At 43.8% G+C, this 16,798-nt stretch overlaps 1 protein-coding gene across 1 annotated transcript in view; it reads right to left on the bottom strand.

Moving 5' to 3' along the window:
- The window catches only part of garre1 (granule associated Rac and RHOG effector 1), a 54,471-nt gene that overhangs the window by 7,238 nt on the left and 30,435 nt on the right, over positions 1-16,798 (bottom strand). The window contains exons 4-10 of the mRNA XM_080763957.1: positions 16,209-16,349; positions 13,158-13,253; positions 12,348-12,509; positions 9,637-9,801; positions 4,290-4,387; positions 2,760-2,885; positions 1,503-2,659 (exon numbers count right to left, since the gene is read on the bottom strand). Of these exons, the coding sequence (XP_080620083.1) occupies positions 1,503-2,659; positions 2,760-2,885; positions 4,290-4,387; positions 9,637-9,801; positions 12,348-12,509; positions 13,158-13,253; positions 16,209-16,349 (1,945 nt within the window). The remainder of the gene's footprint in view (positions 1-1,502; positions 2,660-2,759; positions 2,886-4,289; positions 4,388-9,636; positions 9,802-12,347; positions 12,510-13,157; positions 13,254-16,208; positions 16,350-16,798) is intronic.

Consider the following 16,798-nt stretch of genomic DNA (forward strand, 5'->3'; position numbering starts at 1 on the left):
TAGCAAAACAAGTATGAGTATTATTATATTATCAGTGTGCAGACTTTAATGCTTCTTTCTTTATATTGATCGGCTGCTCAACTCCAAAAAGAGAGCCTTTGGGTTTAAAAACATCAAGGGAAAAGGTCACAATCCAAGGCACTGCCTCTCTCTCTCTCTCTCTCTCTCTCTCATAGTTATGAACTTTAGTGAGTGCACAACTTTCTAGTTATTAATATCACAACTCAGGAACATCAGAAGCCTGTTTTTGCAGCGCTGGTGTCAGGGTAAGAAGAAGAAGCTGACTGCACATTGTCAATAACAAAATAAGATAGATTACAGGCGGATATTGTGAAGTTGAATCAGACACCATGGCTGGGGGTGTTAGCTTAGCTTGTTGCTCATGTTTTAAATTAAGTACTTTGGATTACGCATTTGTCAGCCATTTATATGTATAAGGCTTCACTGCCAAAGACGGTGATTAATGTTCTATCTTTTATTACGAAGCCTAAAGGGCAAACAAATGTAATCGTTATTCATATGTTCCAATGTTCAATGCCAAATTCCCAATTATTTTTATGACATTTTTATCGTCAACTTCAAAGTTTGAAATCGTGAAAGCCCAACGACCAACGACCCAACTTTATGGCCATGAAGTTTATACCTGTGCCGCAAAATAAGCGTCTTGGCATAATGAATGCCTGACTAATGAATGTGGTGTTCGAACATGTAACGCCTGGCTCTCTCTCTCTCTCCCATTATCTTGCACCAACACAATTCAAATCTAAAGTCATGTTGGTATTAGACACTTCAGTACATTTGATCTGCACCAATCCCAAAACAAATTCCTCAACCTCATACGTTTAAGTATGTGAGCCTGCATCCAGCAGTGTGCATATAAACTCTCTTATTTGCATGGGAACGTCATGAAAGCGGATACCCTGAACTGAACGGCACGAAACCTGTTATTACCAGACATGAAGGTGTTCTGGGAAGAATTTACACTGGTGTGAACATTCTGCCAAACAGGGACGTTATGGGAGCGGGATGGGGACTTACTTTCAGACAGCCTACACTACACTGTCGCTGTTGGGCCAAACACCTCTATCTCCATATTAACTTTTTGTGTTTTAAAAAAAATGAAATGATCATATTACAGTGCCAGACAAATTGATCAAAAGTAGCAAATCCACAGCTTGAAGATCTGCTACTCTTGTCAATGACCATCTGACTTTTGACAATGACCATCTATGAAGTAATAGCAGGCCAATTAGAAATCTTTAAAGCAGACTCGGGAAAGGAAAAACATTCTGTAGCGCAGCTCGGAATCTGTACTTCAGAGAATATCTACTTTATTATCACCTTTTTCTCAAACTTTCACACTCACGTGAAATCTAGCACCAGTAAACATTGGACGTTGGTGAGATCAGACAGTGCCCACTTAGGAGACCACTTTGGCCTCTAGTGGCTCCAATTGGGATTGGGCGTATGTTTAATAATGGAATATCTTTGGATCAACTCACCTGCCGGGTCAAAGGGCAGCGTTTCTCCCATAACCCCACCGAACACACCATCGCTCTGGTCCCTGTTGGGCCAGGTGTTGTTGCGGGGTCCCTGGGGGGGCTTCTGACCCAGCATCTCTGACATCACACTGTCCATGTAGGTGCTGACCAGACCCAGGCTGTACAGGTCCGAGCTCAGGTCAGGAGGAAGCCCCGGGGAGCTCCACTGTCCGATGGGCCCCAGAGGGGACAGCCCCCCCGGAGGCGGTGGACCTTGTGGGGGCTGCTGAGGGGGCGGCTGCTGCCACTTGCTTGGTACTCTCTGCTGGGGTGGTAGCGCCTGCTGGGCCTGTTGAGGAGGAAGCTGAGAGGATTGGGGAGGGGGTTGTTGGCCGATAGGCTGCAGGAGGTGCTGGTAGTATTGGAGGGCCTGGGGGGAGGGCTGTTGTGGCTGCTGCTGTGGTGGTGGTGGCTGCTGTTGTGGGGGTTGTGGCTGATGTTGAGGGGGTGGTGGCTGCTGCTGCTTCTGCACAGGCTGGGATTGGGGCTGGGGCTGAGGTTGAGGCAGGGCCTGGGAGGGAGGGTGCTGCAGGGTGCCGTGAGGAGAACCGGCCTGGGAGGGAGGAGCAGCAGCAGCCCCGCTCGGCGGTTTGAGCTCGGCGGGGTTGGCGGACGCCACAGAGTTCCTCCTCTTCACCAGCGGGGAGGCTTGTTGGGACTTGCCCATGTTGAACCCTGAGAGGAAGTCGATGACGTCCTGCATCTCCTGGTCGGTGGGCAGGTTCATGCCCTGGTCCTCGCCGCATATCGCCACGCCATTGATGGACAGCTGGCCCTGCTGGGTGGCGTCTGGGCCACAGGGCAGACCGCCCCCCATCTGCAGGATGCTGTGCAGTCTGCCGTCACCGTGGTGCACCAGGCTCTTGGGCTTGTCCTCGGAGGAGCTGTTGGCGGACAGCATGCTGCGAGACGGGGTGCTGGGGATGGAGTAGCTGCCCCCGCCTCCACTGCCCGAGCTGGACGAGGCCTTCTTGGTGAACTTGGAAGTGAGCTTGGAGATGGATTTGGGCAGGCCGCTGGACATCTTTGAGCTGTTGCCGGGAGGCAGGTCGGCGTGGCCGCTGTAGTCTGGGATCTCCCGCTGCAGCTGCATCTGAATGGTGGGCAGGGCCTGTTCCCTGTAGACGGGCGAAGCGGAGAACACGTTCAATATTAAAAGAAAAACCAGACCCGAGTTTACTTCAGATTTTCGGTTGAAGGCTTCAATCGTCGACTCACTTTCTCTCCTTCCATCTGTTGATGTCAAACACTGCTGTGTAAAGCACGTCCACCAGGCCCAGAGTCTTCTCTGGGTCCAGACTTCGTTGGAGCAGGGACATGGTGGCGGGGTCCTCCTTCAGACACCTGCACACATTAGACGGGATAAGAGGACATAGCAAGGAGGGCACACACACACACACACACTCACACACACACACACTGACGCACACTTTCACGCACCCAGGCCCAGGTGCATTTACAGAACAGACACATACTGTACTTGACTTGTTCTTATTCATGCATGTAGTCATGTGTCAAACATAAGGCTACACTCCTACAGGTTCATTTTCTGTCACAAATTGAATGTGTTGCAGTTGCGGGCATTATCTTGTCATGAATGAATGCAAGCTTCTCACTTTTAGATTGTTTGTTTGAATCTCTGGAGCAGCTGGGAAAATATCACCCTCAATTGAAAATCACCCACAATTGTCAAGGAGCCCTATAGATCGAGACATGTGATCTCCAACTAATAAGCAGAGCTGTTGAGTTGCCGCAAGCAGAAAGCTGCATTTGTCCTCGGCAGCTTGGAGGTGTGAATGAGAGGAACTGTTGAAACTTCACAAAAGGGCGAATAAGCAGCTTTGCAGATGACTGAAAACCCAAACATCCCCATTTAAAAACTGCACTGCAGACTCTGAATTAACCCACAATGATCCCCTAGCTAGATATGTGTCCTACAGTCACCAGAGTTTGTATATTTACAATATGTGTTCTGTACTGTTGCAATGTGGTGTAACTCTGTGGAAGACACAGAGAGAAGGAAGGCTCAGAAGGAGACAGTGTAGGTGAGACAGACAGTAGGAAAGCCAAGATGGTGACAGTGTAGGTGAGACAGACAGTAGGGGAGCTGAGATGAGGACAGACACGGAATTCTAAAGATGTGCGTGTGTAGTTTTGGGGGAGAAAATCTTTATCTCATAGCAAAACTCAGAGTTGAGCAAAGACTTTGACGTCACGATCAAAGAGCCATGGTACAGGTCTAAGAACTAGTATAACCAGTGTTCCCATTCGGCTTGAGGTTTGGTAGAGATCTATTAGCTGAGATCCTGCACAGTGACACTAGCCTGCGGAACAAGGCCACGTACAAACTCCTGCAAAGCATACTCAAATCGTTCCGTCACCTAACTTTATTTGATATTTACCCTACTTTTGCATAAGTCTGTTTGCGTTGTGGTTTTCACGTACATCACTCAGTCGGTAATAAAGCACTTGCCTTTGGACCACAACGGTGCTGCCAACTCAGCGAGTATCACGGCTTGGGTAACTACATTGTGTGGCAAGTACTTTCAGGTCGTTTGAAGTGGTTAAATGATACAATGCTAGTCTCTACTACGCCTACGGTATGTGATAAAACAAATTATCGCGCAGCTTTGGAACAGGCTGCTTCATCGTACACCAACCTTCGGATGGAAACGTTTTGCGACAAAGGCTGAATAGATTATTTTTTAAATAAATGTTCAAACATCATTTGACAAGGCTTTTCCTTACCAGGTAGAGGGGACTTGGACCACCACTCTGGATCCCTCTAGAGTGATCTGAGGAGCATATGCCTCCTTGTTCTCTATTTGAGCTGTATCGACCACCACCTAGAACACACACACACACACACACATTTGAAATGTTTATTTATGTCCACATAATGAGAAGTACAGGATTACCTTGTACAAAGGACATAAACACTGCCAGTGCAGTTTGTCAATAGGAGAGCAACCAGTTACAACGTGCATGGACGGCAAAGCATCGTTATACAGTACAGCTGACATGTCGGACACAGGGCAGCAAACGTAAATCATGGATAAAGGAAACAGCGCCTCCAAATTGAGCGGCTTCCTATATTGGCTGAAACTGAGCAGTACCTCGCTAACTGCTTGGCTCTCCTTTTGGAAAGGCCAGCCATTTGTAAGCCCCTCACAACTTATGCACATGCCCTAGGCTGCCAAAGATAAAAACTAAAAGTTTACATCTGTAGCCTAGCTGTGAGATGGTCTGCACTAGCTGCTGATACTTCAGCACTTTGGTTAGAAAGGCTTCTTCCAGGCTATAGTCAAAGGTACAGCCGACCTCGAGAATGAACCACACACACACACACACACACACACACACACACACACACACACACAGAGAGAGAGAGAGAACAAACTGCATCAGCACAACTCCAGATAAAGTTCACTTCATTCATCTATTTCTTCACCGCCAGTCCTCCAGTTCTGCTTGTGCAAGCAGTCTACAGAGTATATCGTTTATATAAAGTTTCAACATAACACATCTATGTGGGAAATAGAAATAAAAAGTCCACTCTTCTTTACATAAGTTATAAATCAGGATCGGACTCCATTTGTGACTATGCAAAGAGGTGACATTCAGGGTGAGAAAAACAGAAACATCCAGCTAGCAAATAAAAAAAATAAAAAAATAAACAGCAGCCTGTGTCATAATATATTTGGATGTTCTTTGAAAGAGACTGTAGCTCCTTGAGACCCATGCAACGAGGGAGGAGCCTCTTCCTGTATGAAAAGGAAGTGCGTCTATTGTTATTAATAGAGCAGGTGCATCCTCGGAGCCCCCGGGCTGCTAGCAGTCCAGAGAGAGAGAGAGAGAGAGAGAGAGAGAGAGAGAGAGAGAGAGAGAGAGAAGGAGAGCGAGAAAAGGAGAGAGGGAGAGAGAGAGAGAGGGAGGGGGGAGAAAACAGCCTGCACCCAGGCCTCTCACAATTATTACATATTAGTCTAGTCACAATTATTTGATATAATCACAATTATTTTGCATAATTGTCATATAGTTAGTTATAACATTTTCCCAGGTATGCACTTTAGTGAGTGCAAATCTTTCTAGTTCTTCCAGGAACATCAGGAACCCATTCAACCTGAACCAGACAATAAATAAATGACGATAAATTGGCTTCCACCACGTTTATATCCAAGGTCACAGTGACTCTTCACGGAGTAGAATAGATCAGAGAGAGAGAGAGAGAGAGAGAGAGAGAGAGAATGAGCAGTCAAATGGATGTATGTTGTCTTTGTCCATTTGTCCCATGCTTTCTCTAAATATTCTGCCAGTGCGAATATCTTATGTTAAAAGATCCATGCAAGTCGCTCTGCATCACGTCGCTCTGCATCACATGGTACAACGGGAACGGGCAGTAGAAAACAAAATGGAACTCATTCTCAATATCGTTTATATCACAGTAAGTGGAAATCCGTTCTACTATTACTCCTCTATACCGACAGTACCAGTCCCAAGGTGCAGGGGCAAGAACCCAGATCAAAGCTGGGCACTATAGAGATCTTTGTCTTTTGGATAATGGTGCACACGAACATACTTTTCACTAGCGTGCATGCGTGAGAGAGACAGAGTTTGTTGTGTGTGATCTATTTTAGGGAGTTCTAGGCTCAGATAAGAAGCTAATGTAAAGGGGTCATCCATCACTGTTGTTTTACAGTGAGTGTGGATCTGGCTGGCTGGCTGGGAACCTCCCACAGCATCACACCCCAGACCACACTGAGGAAATAAACACTGGAGCATAAACACACAGGCATCTCTGAGGAGAGCCCTGATGCTGACCCCGTACGTATATGCTCACTCTAGAACTCGGAATAATAGATCTACGACCAACTGCAGAGTGATTTTTTAGAAAGTTGTGTATTTGTTGTAAAACTTTGCACATACGCAGGGCGTTGAGAGTAATCTCAACATGGGAATCGTTTACACCAGTAAACGATTAACTTTTCAGGCTGCGACCCCCCAAATAATCATAGTCGCCATTTTATAAATTGTTACCTCTTTCTTATTTGAAAGTGTGACAATTTTTATTGCGACCAAAGGTCGCAGATTACTATGAAAACATGAGTTTCCCGTCAGTCAGTCGGCCGCGCCTCCATATATGGTCACGCCTCCATATATGGTCACGCCTCGTGACATGTCACGCCTCTAATCTCTAAATTGTCAATTTAGAAAGACTCTCACCAAGAACTCTTCTTTCCACACCATAGAGTAGAGATAGGATTTTGGGATCCACCCAAAGGCTGGCCCATCCCTTTGCCCAGATGTTACAGGAATGTCGGCTTTCCTTTGTATCTCCTGCAGGGTGTTTGTTTACACCTTTGGGCCCCCAAAGGGAGCCAACATACCTCCACATCTCCGTTACAACAAGCCAGACAAACAATGGATAACATGTTGCCAAACCTCCCCCGACACACACACACACACACACACACACACACACACACACACGATTTTATTTCGACCATTTCATTCTGGCGAGTTGAGGACCAAAGTGCTGGCCTGTGTCACATATTTTGTGCTTACACAAACACGGAAAGCTGGACATAAGAAGGGCTAGCGCACCTCAAACATCTTCTTGTGAGGACCAGAAAAACAGTCTGGCCTCTTTTCTACCAAAAGAACTTTGGTTCTAGATTTAGTTCCATTCTAGATTATTGGAACCTTGGTGCTTTCACAGAACCGGTGGCCACTTTTTGGTTCCAGTTCCGAACCAATTTTTAGTGTTCTGAACCAATTCATTTTCAGTAGAAACACTCTGAACTGGCTCAATATTAGACCGAACCGGTTCAGCCGCAGTGGAAAGGGGGCCACTGTGAAGCACAATGCGCTTGTTCACATTGGCGTTGCACCAGACAAAAACGCATTGCGAGCTTGTAGATCTGCTATTTCCATTACTTCTCAAATTATCATTGAAAAGTGTTTGAGTTTGTTTAAAATTTGTGGGAAATGGTTTGGAAAACACTGTTCTAGACAGCCTTTTTCATTATGTCTTGTACTCTACAAGACATAAGGGGTTCATCAAGGGTTCAACCTTTTCAGGCTGTGAGCCCCCCCCAAAAAAATCATATTTGAACTTTATTATATTATTTGACAATTTTGCCAATATTTGACCTGTTTTTAAATAGTTTTGATGCAGTAATGTTCTTTGTGACAATTTAAGGACTTAAGACTGTTCTAATACATTAAAAAGAAAAGAAAAAAACATTTACTGCATCAAAAATAATCAAGAAACTTACTATACTATAAATTGTCAACATAAGAAAGAGGCAAACCTTGCGTTGTAATTCAGCTATTGTAATTCAGCTATTTTCACAATATTGATCTGTGGAACAGAGTAAAAACCTAATCTAATGCCTCCACTCCTGCAATTCCAAGTACTTGTCAGGGTCGGTGGGGGGTCCCCCACCAGTTCAAATATGATTATTGTGGGGGGTCGCGCGGCCTGAAATGTTTTTCAGAGAACCACTGTTCTAGACAGCTGTTTTCATTATGTCTTGTCCACTACATTCTCTCCTGACAGTGGAAAGCTACAGTACAGCAGAGCAGTCATGCATGAGGAATCCTTCGCCTAATGGACAAACCCTTATGAGACTAGCTGGTGACCTTTATTTATACCAATGATAATAAGCACACAAAAGATTCAGGAATGTCCAAATGACCAGAGCAGACTATACTGTGAATCACATGATCAGAACATACTATACTATACAGTGAATCAAATTCCTCACAACCAGTGGCTTGTGAACCAAAAGTGTTTCCCACAGAGATTGTTGCCACGGCTGTTTGAAGTCGTGTGCCAACGGCTTCAAACTGCCCCAAAATAGTGTGACCAAACCGGGAGCCTTAAATCAATCAATGTGCACGTTTGTCATGCACCCATTCATGTATACTAAAATAAACTTTTTTGTTATACTTAACTCATCTAAAGTTGGTCTCTAGATGAATCTTACAACATTTCAATCTAATTAAAGACCCACACCTCTCTTTTTTTAACAAAGTATCACTTTGGTCAGTGTAATGTGTGCTTATAGTAGCTGGGCAATGTGCCAGTCAAGTAGACCACTAATTCTTAAAGTAGTATTTATCAAAACTATTCTAATCATCTGTGCACAGTAACAAATAATGCATTACTTTCACACGCAATGACACATTAATTCCCAAACCTTCAAGACATTCAAAGACTGTGCAAACAGGGAACCTGGTCTATGATCATTACCGTGACCAGTACACAATCTCAAAGTCAGAAACAAAACAGACACTGGGTCTATAGGTCCATCTATGAACAGACAGACAGGAACTACGGTATGTTGTATACAATTCAAACTAGTTTCTACAATACCCAAATATTTTCATTTCAGTTTTATTGTCCATAGGTACTTCCCACCACACTACCACATTTTCTCTTCAATTGATTCCTCCCCACACACTTCCCACCTAACACTAGGGGTGGGTGATAAATATTGCAAAGACAATGCAATGTCTCAACGATATGCCATTTCAGAGATATTGTATATATCGTAATACAGTGAATGCACATTCTATGATTTGCAGTGCTATAGCTTAATTTATAGTTCTGTAGAACAACGGTTTCATTCACGAAAAATACATATTTTTGTCTAAATGGCCTGTTACTCCTTTTTCTTTTGTTAACTTGTAGGTGGTTGTACTGTTAAGTAACTTGAAAAATATCCATAAAAATCAACATGAAAAAGAATCGTGGAAATATTGTGGATTGTGATACTGCTTGAAAAATAATCGTGATATTATACTTTTCCATATCATGGTTGGCCACCCCGAGCCCGTAGGACTACGTGCAGCGACAAATATCCCCCTGCCCACGAACACGGGTCAATATGGTGTTCGCGTGTAGACCCTCGACAAAGCCGGCCGGCTGCATCGCGGTGGATTCGAACCCGCAACCTTCCATGGTGGTAGGCAGGCCCGTTACCGCTGCACAACCCCAACGCCCATTCCCACCTTTCCCATCTTTCAAGCGCAATAAATGAAATTCACAGCCAATTATTCTGAAACATTTCGTTGGCTTTTTACTCACCAGTCCGGCCTGGGCGAACAGCAGCTGGACAGCGGTCTTACAGGCTCCTCTCCAGCTGGAGGGACACACCTGGTTGAGGACCTCTGTGACGGGCGAGTCCTCCCTGCAGGGGGCCACCACCCCGTTCTGCCCCAGGGCCTCCTTAATCAGCTGCAGCGTGGTGTGCTGAGGGCCACAAAACAAAGACCAGGAGCCGTCAACAACACGCAGTCCTGCTGATGGTAAGAAAAGGCAGAAAGGGCCACTACTGGTCAATAGCTAACCTAGAGACTTGTGCTAGTCCAGTTATTACTGGACTAGCACAGAAACAGACTTGTTTTCAGATGCTGCACGCGGTTGGTTTTGAGAAGGGCTGTTCTCTGCCTTACTTTTTCAAACCAAAACAGGAACAAGTTGCTAGGTATATTATTAAAAGAAGAGCTGGGTCATCGCCCTCCTTACAGTGGATACAGCACTTGTGTAGGTTAGCTGCCATGTTTTGGTTAAAACAAAAAAGGGTTTGTTAAGTTATTCTGATAATCATTGCTATAGTGTTTTTTGCATGATCAAAAATCCTTTAAACTATATAAACCTGTCTATAAACAGACCTGCACACAGGCGGTGCGCCAGTGCACATATGTTGTTAAAATTCATTCTGTGCTGTCAATCAAGCCTGACATCTGCTTCGCCGTACGACGCGTCGCATGTTAAAATAAATAGCTGATCTGCAAGCTCACAACGTGTCGCCTCCGCAACACGTTGTGAGCTAGTAGATTGGTTATTTAAATAAAAAATAAAAAAGGATCTAAATATTGCTTTGATGCTCATATTATCCATAGGAAGTATTACGTTGTTTTTATTAGAATATGCATTCCATAGGGCTGGACCACACATGGACCTAGAGGCAATTTTTAACTCTAGATTCTTTTTATAATGGGATAAATCTAGAGTTGCAATACCCTCCATTGACTCCCCACTCATCAAATGAATATCGTTTTGCTATAAGTTATTCATGCATCCCTCTTTTATCCATCCGGCGAGACGGGTGGCCGCATTTTGGGAGCACCAAGTAACTTCTCCAGGTGCTCCTCTGCGTACTAGACCAAAAAAAAGTTGTTTGCAGCCCTGTCTATAAACACTTATTTCATTATGGTATAAACACATGCAGTAACATATAATTCCAATGGAGGGCAGAAGGGTGAAACCGAAGCAGGAAAAAAAATATATCCCTTGCATTTTGAAATTTATGATGGGTGGCGTTTACATTTATTTATTAACTTTAGACATGAAACATTCTACAGGCCCCTGTTAAGATAAGACATCCTCATGAACCCCAGTACGTACCAAGACTTGTTCTTTTATTTTTCTGCCTTTATTGGATAGTTACAGTGGAGAATAACAGGAAACGGGAGACAGAGGGAGTGACAATGGTCGTTGGACTCCGGGAATCGAAACTGCAACTCGCTCTCAGGCTGCATTAGAGCCTATATGGGGCATGCGCCTTAACCGCTACCAGGCCATCGGCGCACCAACGATTTAATTCAATTTAAAATAAAGTATCTGCTTATATAAGCAGATACTTTAATATCATATAATGAAATATTAAGCATAGACAACATGCTTTACGCTGCTTTTTCACACACATTGTGTGTGTGTGTGTGTGTGTGTGTGTGTGTGTGTGTGTGTGTGTGTGTGACCAGTAGTGCATGAGTAGTTGATAGCCAGACCAACTGTTAGGAGAATGATTATCCGTGTGTGTTGCGTTGACAGATGAGGGAACATCCTACATGTAAACAGTGATGAGGTGGATCTGAACACGGACACCGACCCAAGGCCTCACGTGGAACACGGAGCCAAGGAGAAAACCCATGATGTCAAAACATGGAATGCGTGCCAAATATAAAGATAGTTAAGATACATAAATCACACGGTGTGTGGAGAGAGAACGGAAGTGGAGAGAGAGAGAGAGAGAGGGAGAGAGAGACTAACACAGGCACAGAGTGAAAGAGAGACAAAAACAGAGAGTGAGACAGGAAGAGAGAGAGTGTGAGCATTTTGTGTATGTGATGGAACAAGACCTTTCAGGAACTCTTTTGGGGGGGGGGGGGGGCATACAAAGAAAGAAAAGGGAAGCCAGCAATCAAAGTCAAGGCTAGACAACCTCCCACATCAAGGTAATTCCGCCTTCCTTCCCCTGTGTTGGGACGGCATTGGGGACAGAGGGTTAGGGTACGTACCGTTTTCAGTATGAGTTTAGGGTTAGGTTACCGTACCGTTTTCAGTTTGAGTTCAGGGTTAGGATACCGTACCGTTTTCAGTTTGAGTTCAGGTTAGGTTACCGTACCGTTTTCAGTATGAGTTCAGGGTTAGGATACCGTACCGTTTTCAGTTTGAGTTCAGGTTAGGTTACCGTACCGTTTTCAGTTTGAGTTCAGGTTAGGTTACCGTACCGTTTTCAGTTTGAGTTCAGGTTAGGTTACCGTACCGTTTTCAGTTTGAGTTCAGGTTAGGTTACCGTACCGTTTTCAGTTTGAGTTCAGGGTACCGTACCGTTTTCAGTTTGAGCGGGACTCATACTCCAGATTTTAGGTGATAACCTAACCACTGCGGTGGTTAGTATAAAATAGAGAGTCGCTTATCACCGCAGCTCAGTGACGTCATGTTGTAGTTTACCCTACCACCACAGTGAGTTAGGTTATCACCAAAAGTTTGAGGTTAGTAGGGTACCTTACCGTTTTCAGTTTGAGGTTGTCGGCGGCCGACTCGTTGTAGGACACTCCTTTGAGGAAGTGCGAGCCGATCTGCAGGGGAATGGTGGGCAACTCACACTGGATGGGCTGGGAGGCCGTCTGCATCCTGCCCGCCTGCTGGGCCTCAGCCTCACTGCAGCAGCCCTGCAAACACACACACACACACACACACACACACCGATACATAAACACCACATGATGCACATAGGAACCTATGCTGTATAGGAGACTGATACAACCCATATGCATAGGGTGGTCACAATGATGACATTTTACAGGACGATTACACAAATAATTACGATAATAACGATTCAATTGTGTTTTTTGTCGAGGGGTTAATACGCTGCATTACTATGTGGGTGTATACAGTGTTTGCAAGACCCACAGACTGCCACACACTGATGTGGCAGTCCAATTGGGCGGGGTATTTAAGCTCATCCTTCTTCCTGCCTTCCTTCTGCATATGGTTCCTGGTAGTTGTTATGCGCCGTTTGCTCCCAACGCCAACGGTGGGCTCTGCTATTTCCATGGGGGGGGGGGGGGGGGGGGGGTTGTTATTGTATATCTATCTACCTGCTCTTAATGTTTAATGATGGTGTTTAATTGTGCCGAGCAGGGAGAAAAATGTAGCAGAGCCAAACGCTAAGATAAAATATTATATGCGCACTTCATTCATTCTACAATAAATATTGGTTAAATCTATTCGTGAGTTTTTTATAAAAAAAAGAAAAAGGAAAAACAGTCACCGTCCTATCCTTGGTATTCTAGAATATCTATAAAGAATGAACGTACCTGTAGGGCTGTCTCCACAGACTTAGGGTTTAAGTGAAAGCCTGCCTTCAGTGCGTATTCACTGTGGCCCATGCTTTCTAGTGCTGCCCTATAGGCCTGGAGGAGAGAGAGAGAAAGAGGAATATTCATTTATCCATGGAAAGTACACAACACACATACAGTTACAAGCAAAGGTTTTAGTCATGCTTTAGTCATCTGAAATGTTTTAGACTAGTTTTAGTTGACTAAAGTACAGTTGATTTAGTCAACTATAATGTATTTTTGGCATTGTAATGCCTGCTTTATACTTAGCTGCGTGCCGAAAATAGCCAACACACAAGCTGACAACCCATGACCAATGTGTGACCAATGCGGAACCAAGCCGGAAAAACTTTACTTGTATTAGTTCTACTGACATCTTCTCCACTAGTCATTTCATGATCCAAAATGTCTAATATATTATGTCTCAATATTGTCTTAATATATTTTCAACATATACCGTCGTTGCAATATTCCACAAAATACATCCACGTTTTACATCTATTGAAATTAGAAATGAGATTTAGTGGAATGCAGTGAAGATATGCAGACTTGCAAAGGTGAATCCTTTTCCCCTTCCACTGTTCAGATAAGTTTTAATATTCTCTGCACTGAATCTTTCATGTCACTGGTAAAAAAGGATCCATCAAAATGTGATATACTGTCCAGCCCTAGAAACCAGTCACTGGGAGTCCGTTCACTTTGTACAAGCAGGGAAATGATCATGACAGTACAGGACTGCACTGCAGCTCAACTTTTCACTGCACTAGATAGAAGCAATTAGAAAGCTGGTCTTCAACGATTTTTCAGGCCATGGAGCCCTTGGCTGAGAGAGAGATGCAGGGATCCCCACTACATACTGTACAACATTGTGTTGCAGATTACACTTTTGTTGTTTATCATCAACAACAAATATCTTTCTCAACAATAGCCGATCTACAAATGTTTTCCCCAGGTTAAATCCATAGGAGAGCAACATAGTGGTGTGGTCTTCCACTGTAATCTGAAGACTCACCTCTTCACACTCCACTTTAGCCCGCAGCACTTGACCTATAGCCTTGACGACCATGCAGTCTTACGCAAAGGGTCAAATCTAATGCAATCTAGCATGTTATTTAGACAGATGATAGCTTTATATGTTGGCATCCTATAGTTTCAATGTAGAGATTTGTTTTTTACATCATAGCGTTTAGACTGTTAGACATACCAACAGTTCAACACTACTGTAAATCGCTCTGGATTAAGAGTGTACTAAATGCCAAAATTGTAATGGAAAGCACAATTTACCCAATCTGTGTTCATGCATGGCCTCTGAAAATGTCTCAGCGCCTACGTTTGGGACACGCCCCCACATAACTGGTTTTGGGTTTAATGTAGTTTGGAAACATTCACAGCAATCAGGAACAATGTGAGTCACAGGCAAAACAAGATTTTACATTATGATTAAAGCAACAATGCAGAAGCAGCTCCTTACACCATATCATGGCCCGACAGTTTTCCAAAACACCCTGCAGGCCTTGTGACCAGACAGTTTGAACGTGTGACGACCTCCACACATTCAATCCTGGTCAAATGTTCTTTTGCAAACGTCCGGAACTAATCATGTCCCCTATTCATGTCCTCGTTATAAGTGGGTCACTAATGTCAGATTCTGACATGGCCGACACCAACAATGCAGCCATTTAGCATACACTCTTTATCCAGAGCGACTTTCATTAAGCAAGGTAAGCCCATATCAGTGAGTGAACAGTGTAGTGCCTCACTACACTGTCTCATAGTGTAGTGTAGGATCATAGGTAAACCTAGCATGAGTCCAACAATATAATATTGTTTGTACATTAGACACTATAGAGGGTATGCGTGTGACATCATCATCATACCCGGGAGTTATGCGGGAATGCCTACTGAGTGACTAAAACCGACTTTCTGGCCTTGACAGCCCATACATCCAAACAGAAAAGTCCTATTTGATTGAATTCAATAACTTTAAACATTCAATACACTTTGTCACTCACTTTGCCACTCGATCTGCCATTCACTTTATGCATGCGCATACCCTCTATATTACTAATAGATGCCATGTGTGTCCATTTACATGACATCCGCTGTCTAAATAACATGCCATCTAAATTACATTTATAACCTTTGCATGAGACTGCATGGTCGTAAAGGCTATAGGTCAAATGCTACAGGCTAAGGTGGAGTCTGAAGAGGTGAGTCTTCATATTATGTCGGGACATTGGAAGTGAATCTGCAGTTTTAACTACATTAGGGAGTTTGTTCCAAAGTTTGGGAGCCAGAAGGGAGAAGAGTCTGGGTCATCCAACAGGTAAAAAACAAGAATGACTAGTCATAACTGCCGACTGCAGCAAGCGCTGCTGCTTGGCCGTCTCCGTTTTCCTTTTTTTTCGTTTATTAAATTATTCATTTTTTCTGCCAAAAAGCCTTTATGTTTCTCTGTCGCAACCTCCCGGCCTTTGTTTTTGTTCGTTTCTGACGTTCTGTTGGTTCACTCTGTGTTTTGTTATGGCTTTCCTCAGCTACAGGGTTAGCTCATAAGCATAACATTAGCTTCTGTTGCCACTAGCTCCGTCAGACTATGGATTTTATGGGTAAGTCTCCCATTGGCTTAGAGGCAGGTAATCATGAAAAACTGTCTACTAAGGTCGTCTTCACAGTTGTTTTTACGGTACAGAAGTAGCAAATGTAATCCAGGCTGCTTTTGGACTGATAATCAAGTTGTCACTCATGTTCTAGAGTAGACCTTTGTCTTTTATTATACTGTGCAATCATCGTTTGCAGTTATCTATGAATTATATTCATATTGTTTTTCAAATCATGTCTTTAAATGTTTTGATGTATAATCGCATAATCCCTTTGTGCTTCTTGCCTCCTCCTTGCACTTTTTTATTGTATTCTACGTATTTTTCCTTTATGTATTGTTTTATAATGTGCAAAATTAAAATAAATTTAAAATTCAAGCACCTGGCAAAAAAAAAAAAGATCACATGCCAGCATTTAATGTCCGTTTACCTGCAAAGCGTTGTCAATCTTCACATTGAGATCCTTAAGTTGGTGTTCAGGGATGGTGGTGTTGTTGGAGCAGAACAGTTGCTGAACCTGGATGCCCGCCAGGCAGCCGTCCCGGCCCCTCTCTCTAAGCCTCCCCGTGGCCTGGATGGAGCACAACACCGCAGCATATTATCACACCGTTAGCTCACTACTATCCCCATTAGAACCAAACAACCACAGCGCACACACACGCACACACACACACACACACACACACACACACACACACACACACACACACACACACACACACACTACTATTACTGGGTCGCAAGTAAATTAAGCTTTCATTTCTAGTTTCCTACATCTTTATTTTTAATAAATATTTATTTTGAAATGTTTCATGAATAAACAAAGACATTCCACTTCCATGAGCTTGTAGATTGGGTATTTTCCCAAGTTTGGGTCACGGAGGGACAACAAGTTTCATTTAGTAACCACTGGCTTTACAGAATGATGCATTAACAACCGTTCCATCACCAGCACCAACGTCAAGAGATGAACCAGAAACACTGCTGGATGAAACAAATGAAACAAAAAACGTTTTGTTC

Source organism: Protomyctophum bolini, assembly GCF_963924005.1.
Source record: "Protomyctophum bolini genome assembly, chromosome: 1".
NCBI lineage: Eukaryota > Metazoa > Chordata > Actinopteri > Myctophiformes > Myctophidae > Protomyctophum > Protomyctophum bolini.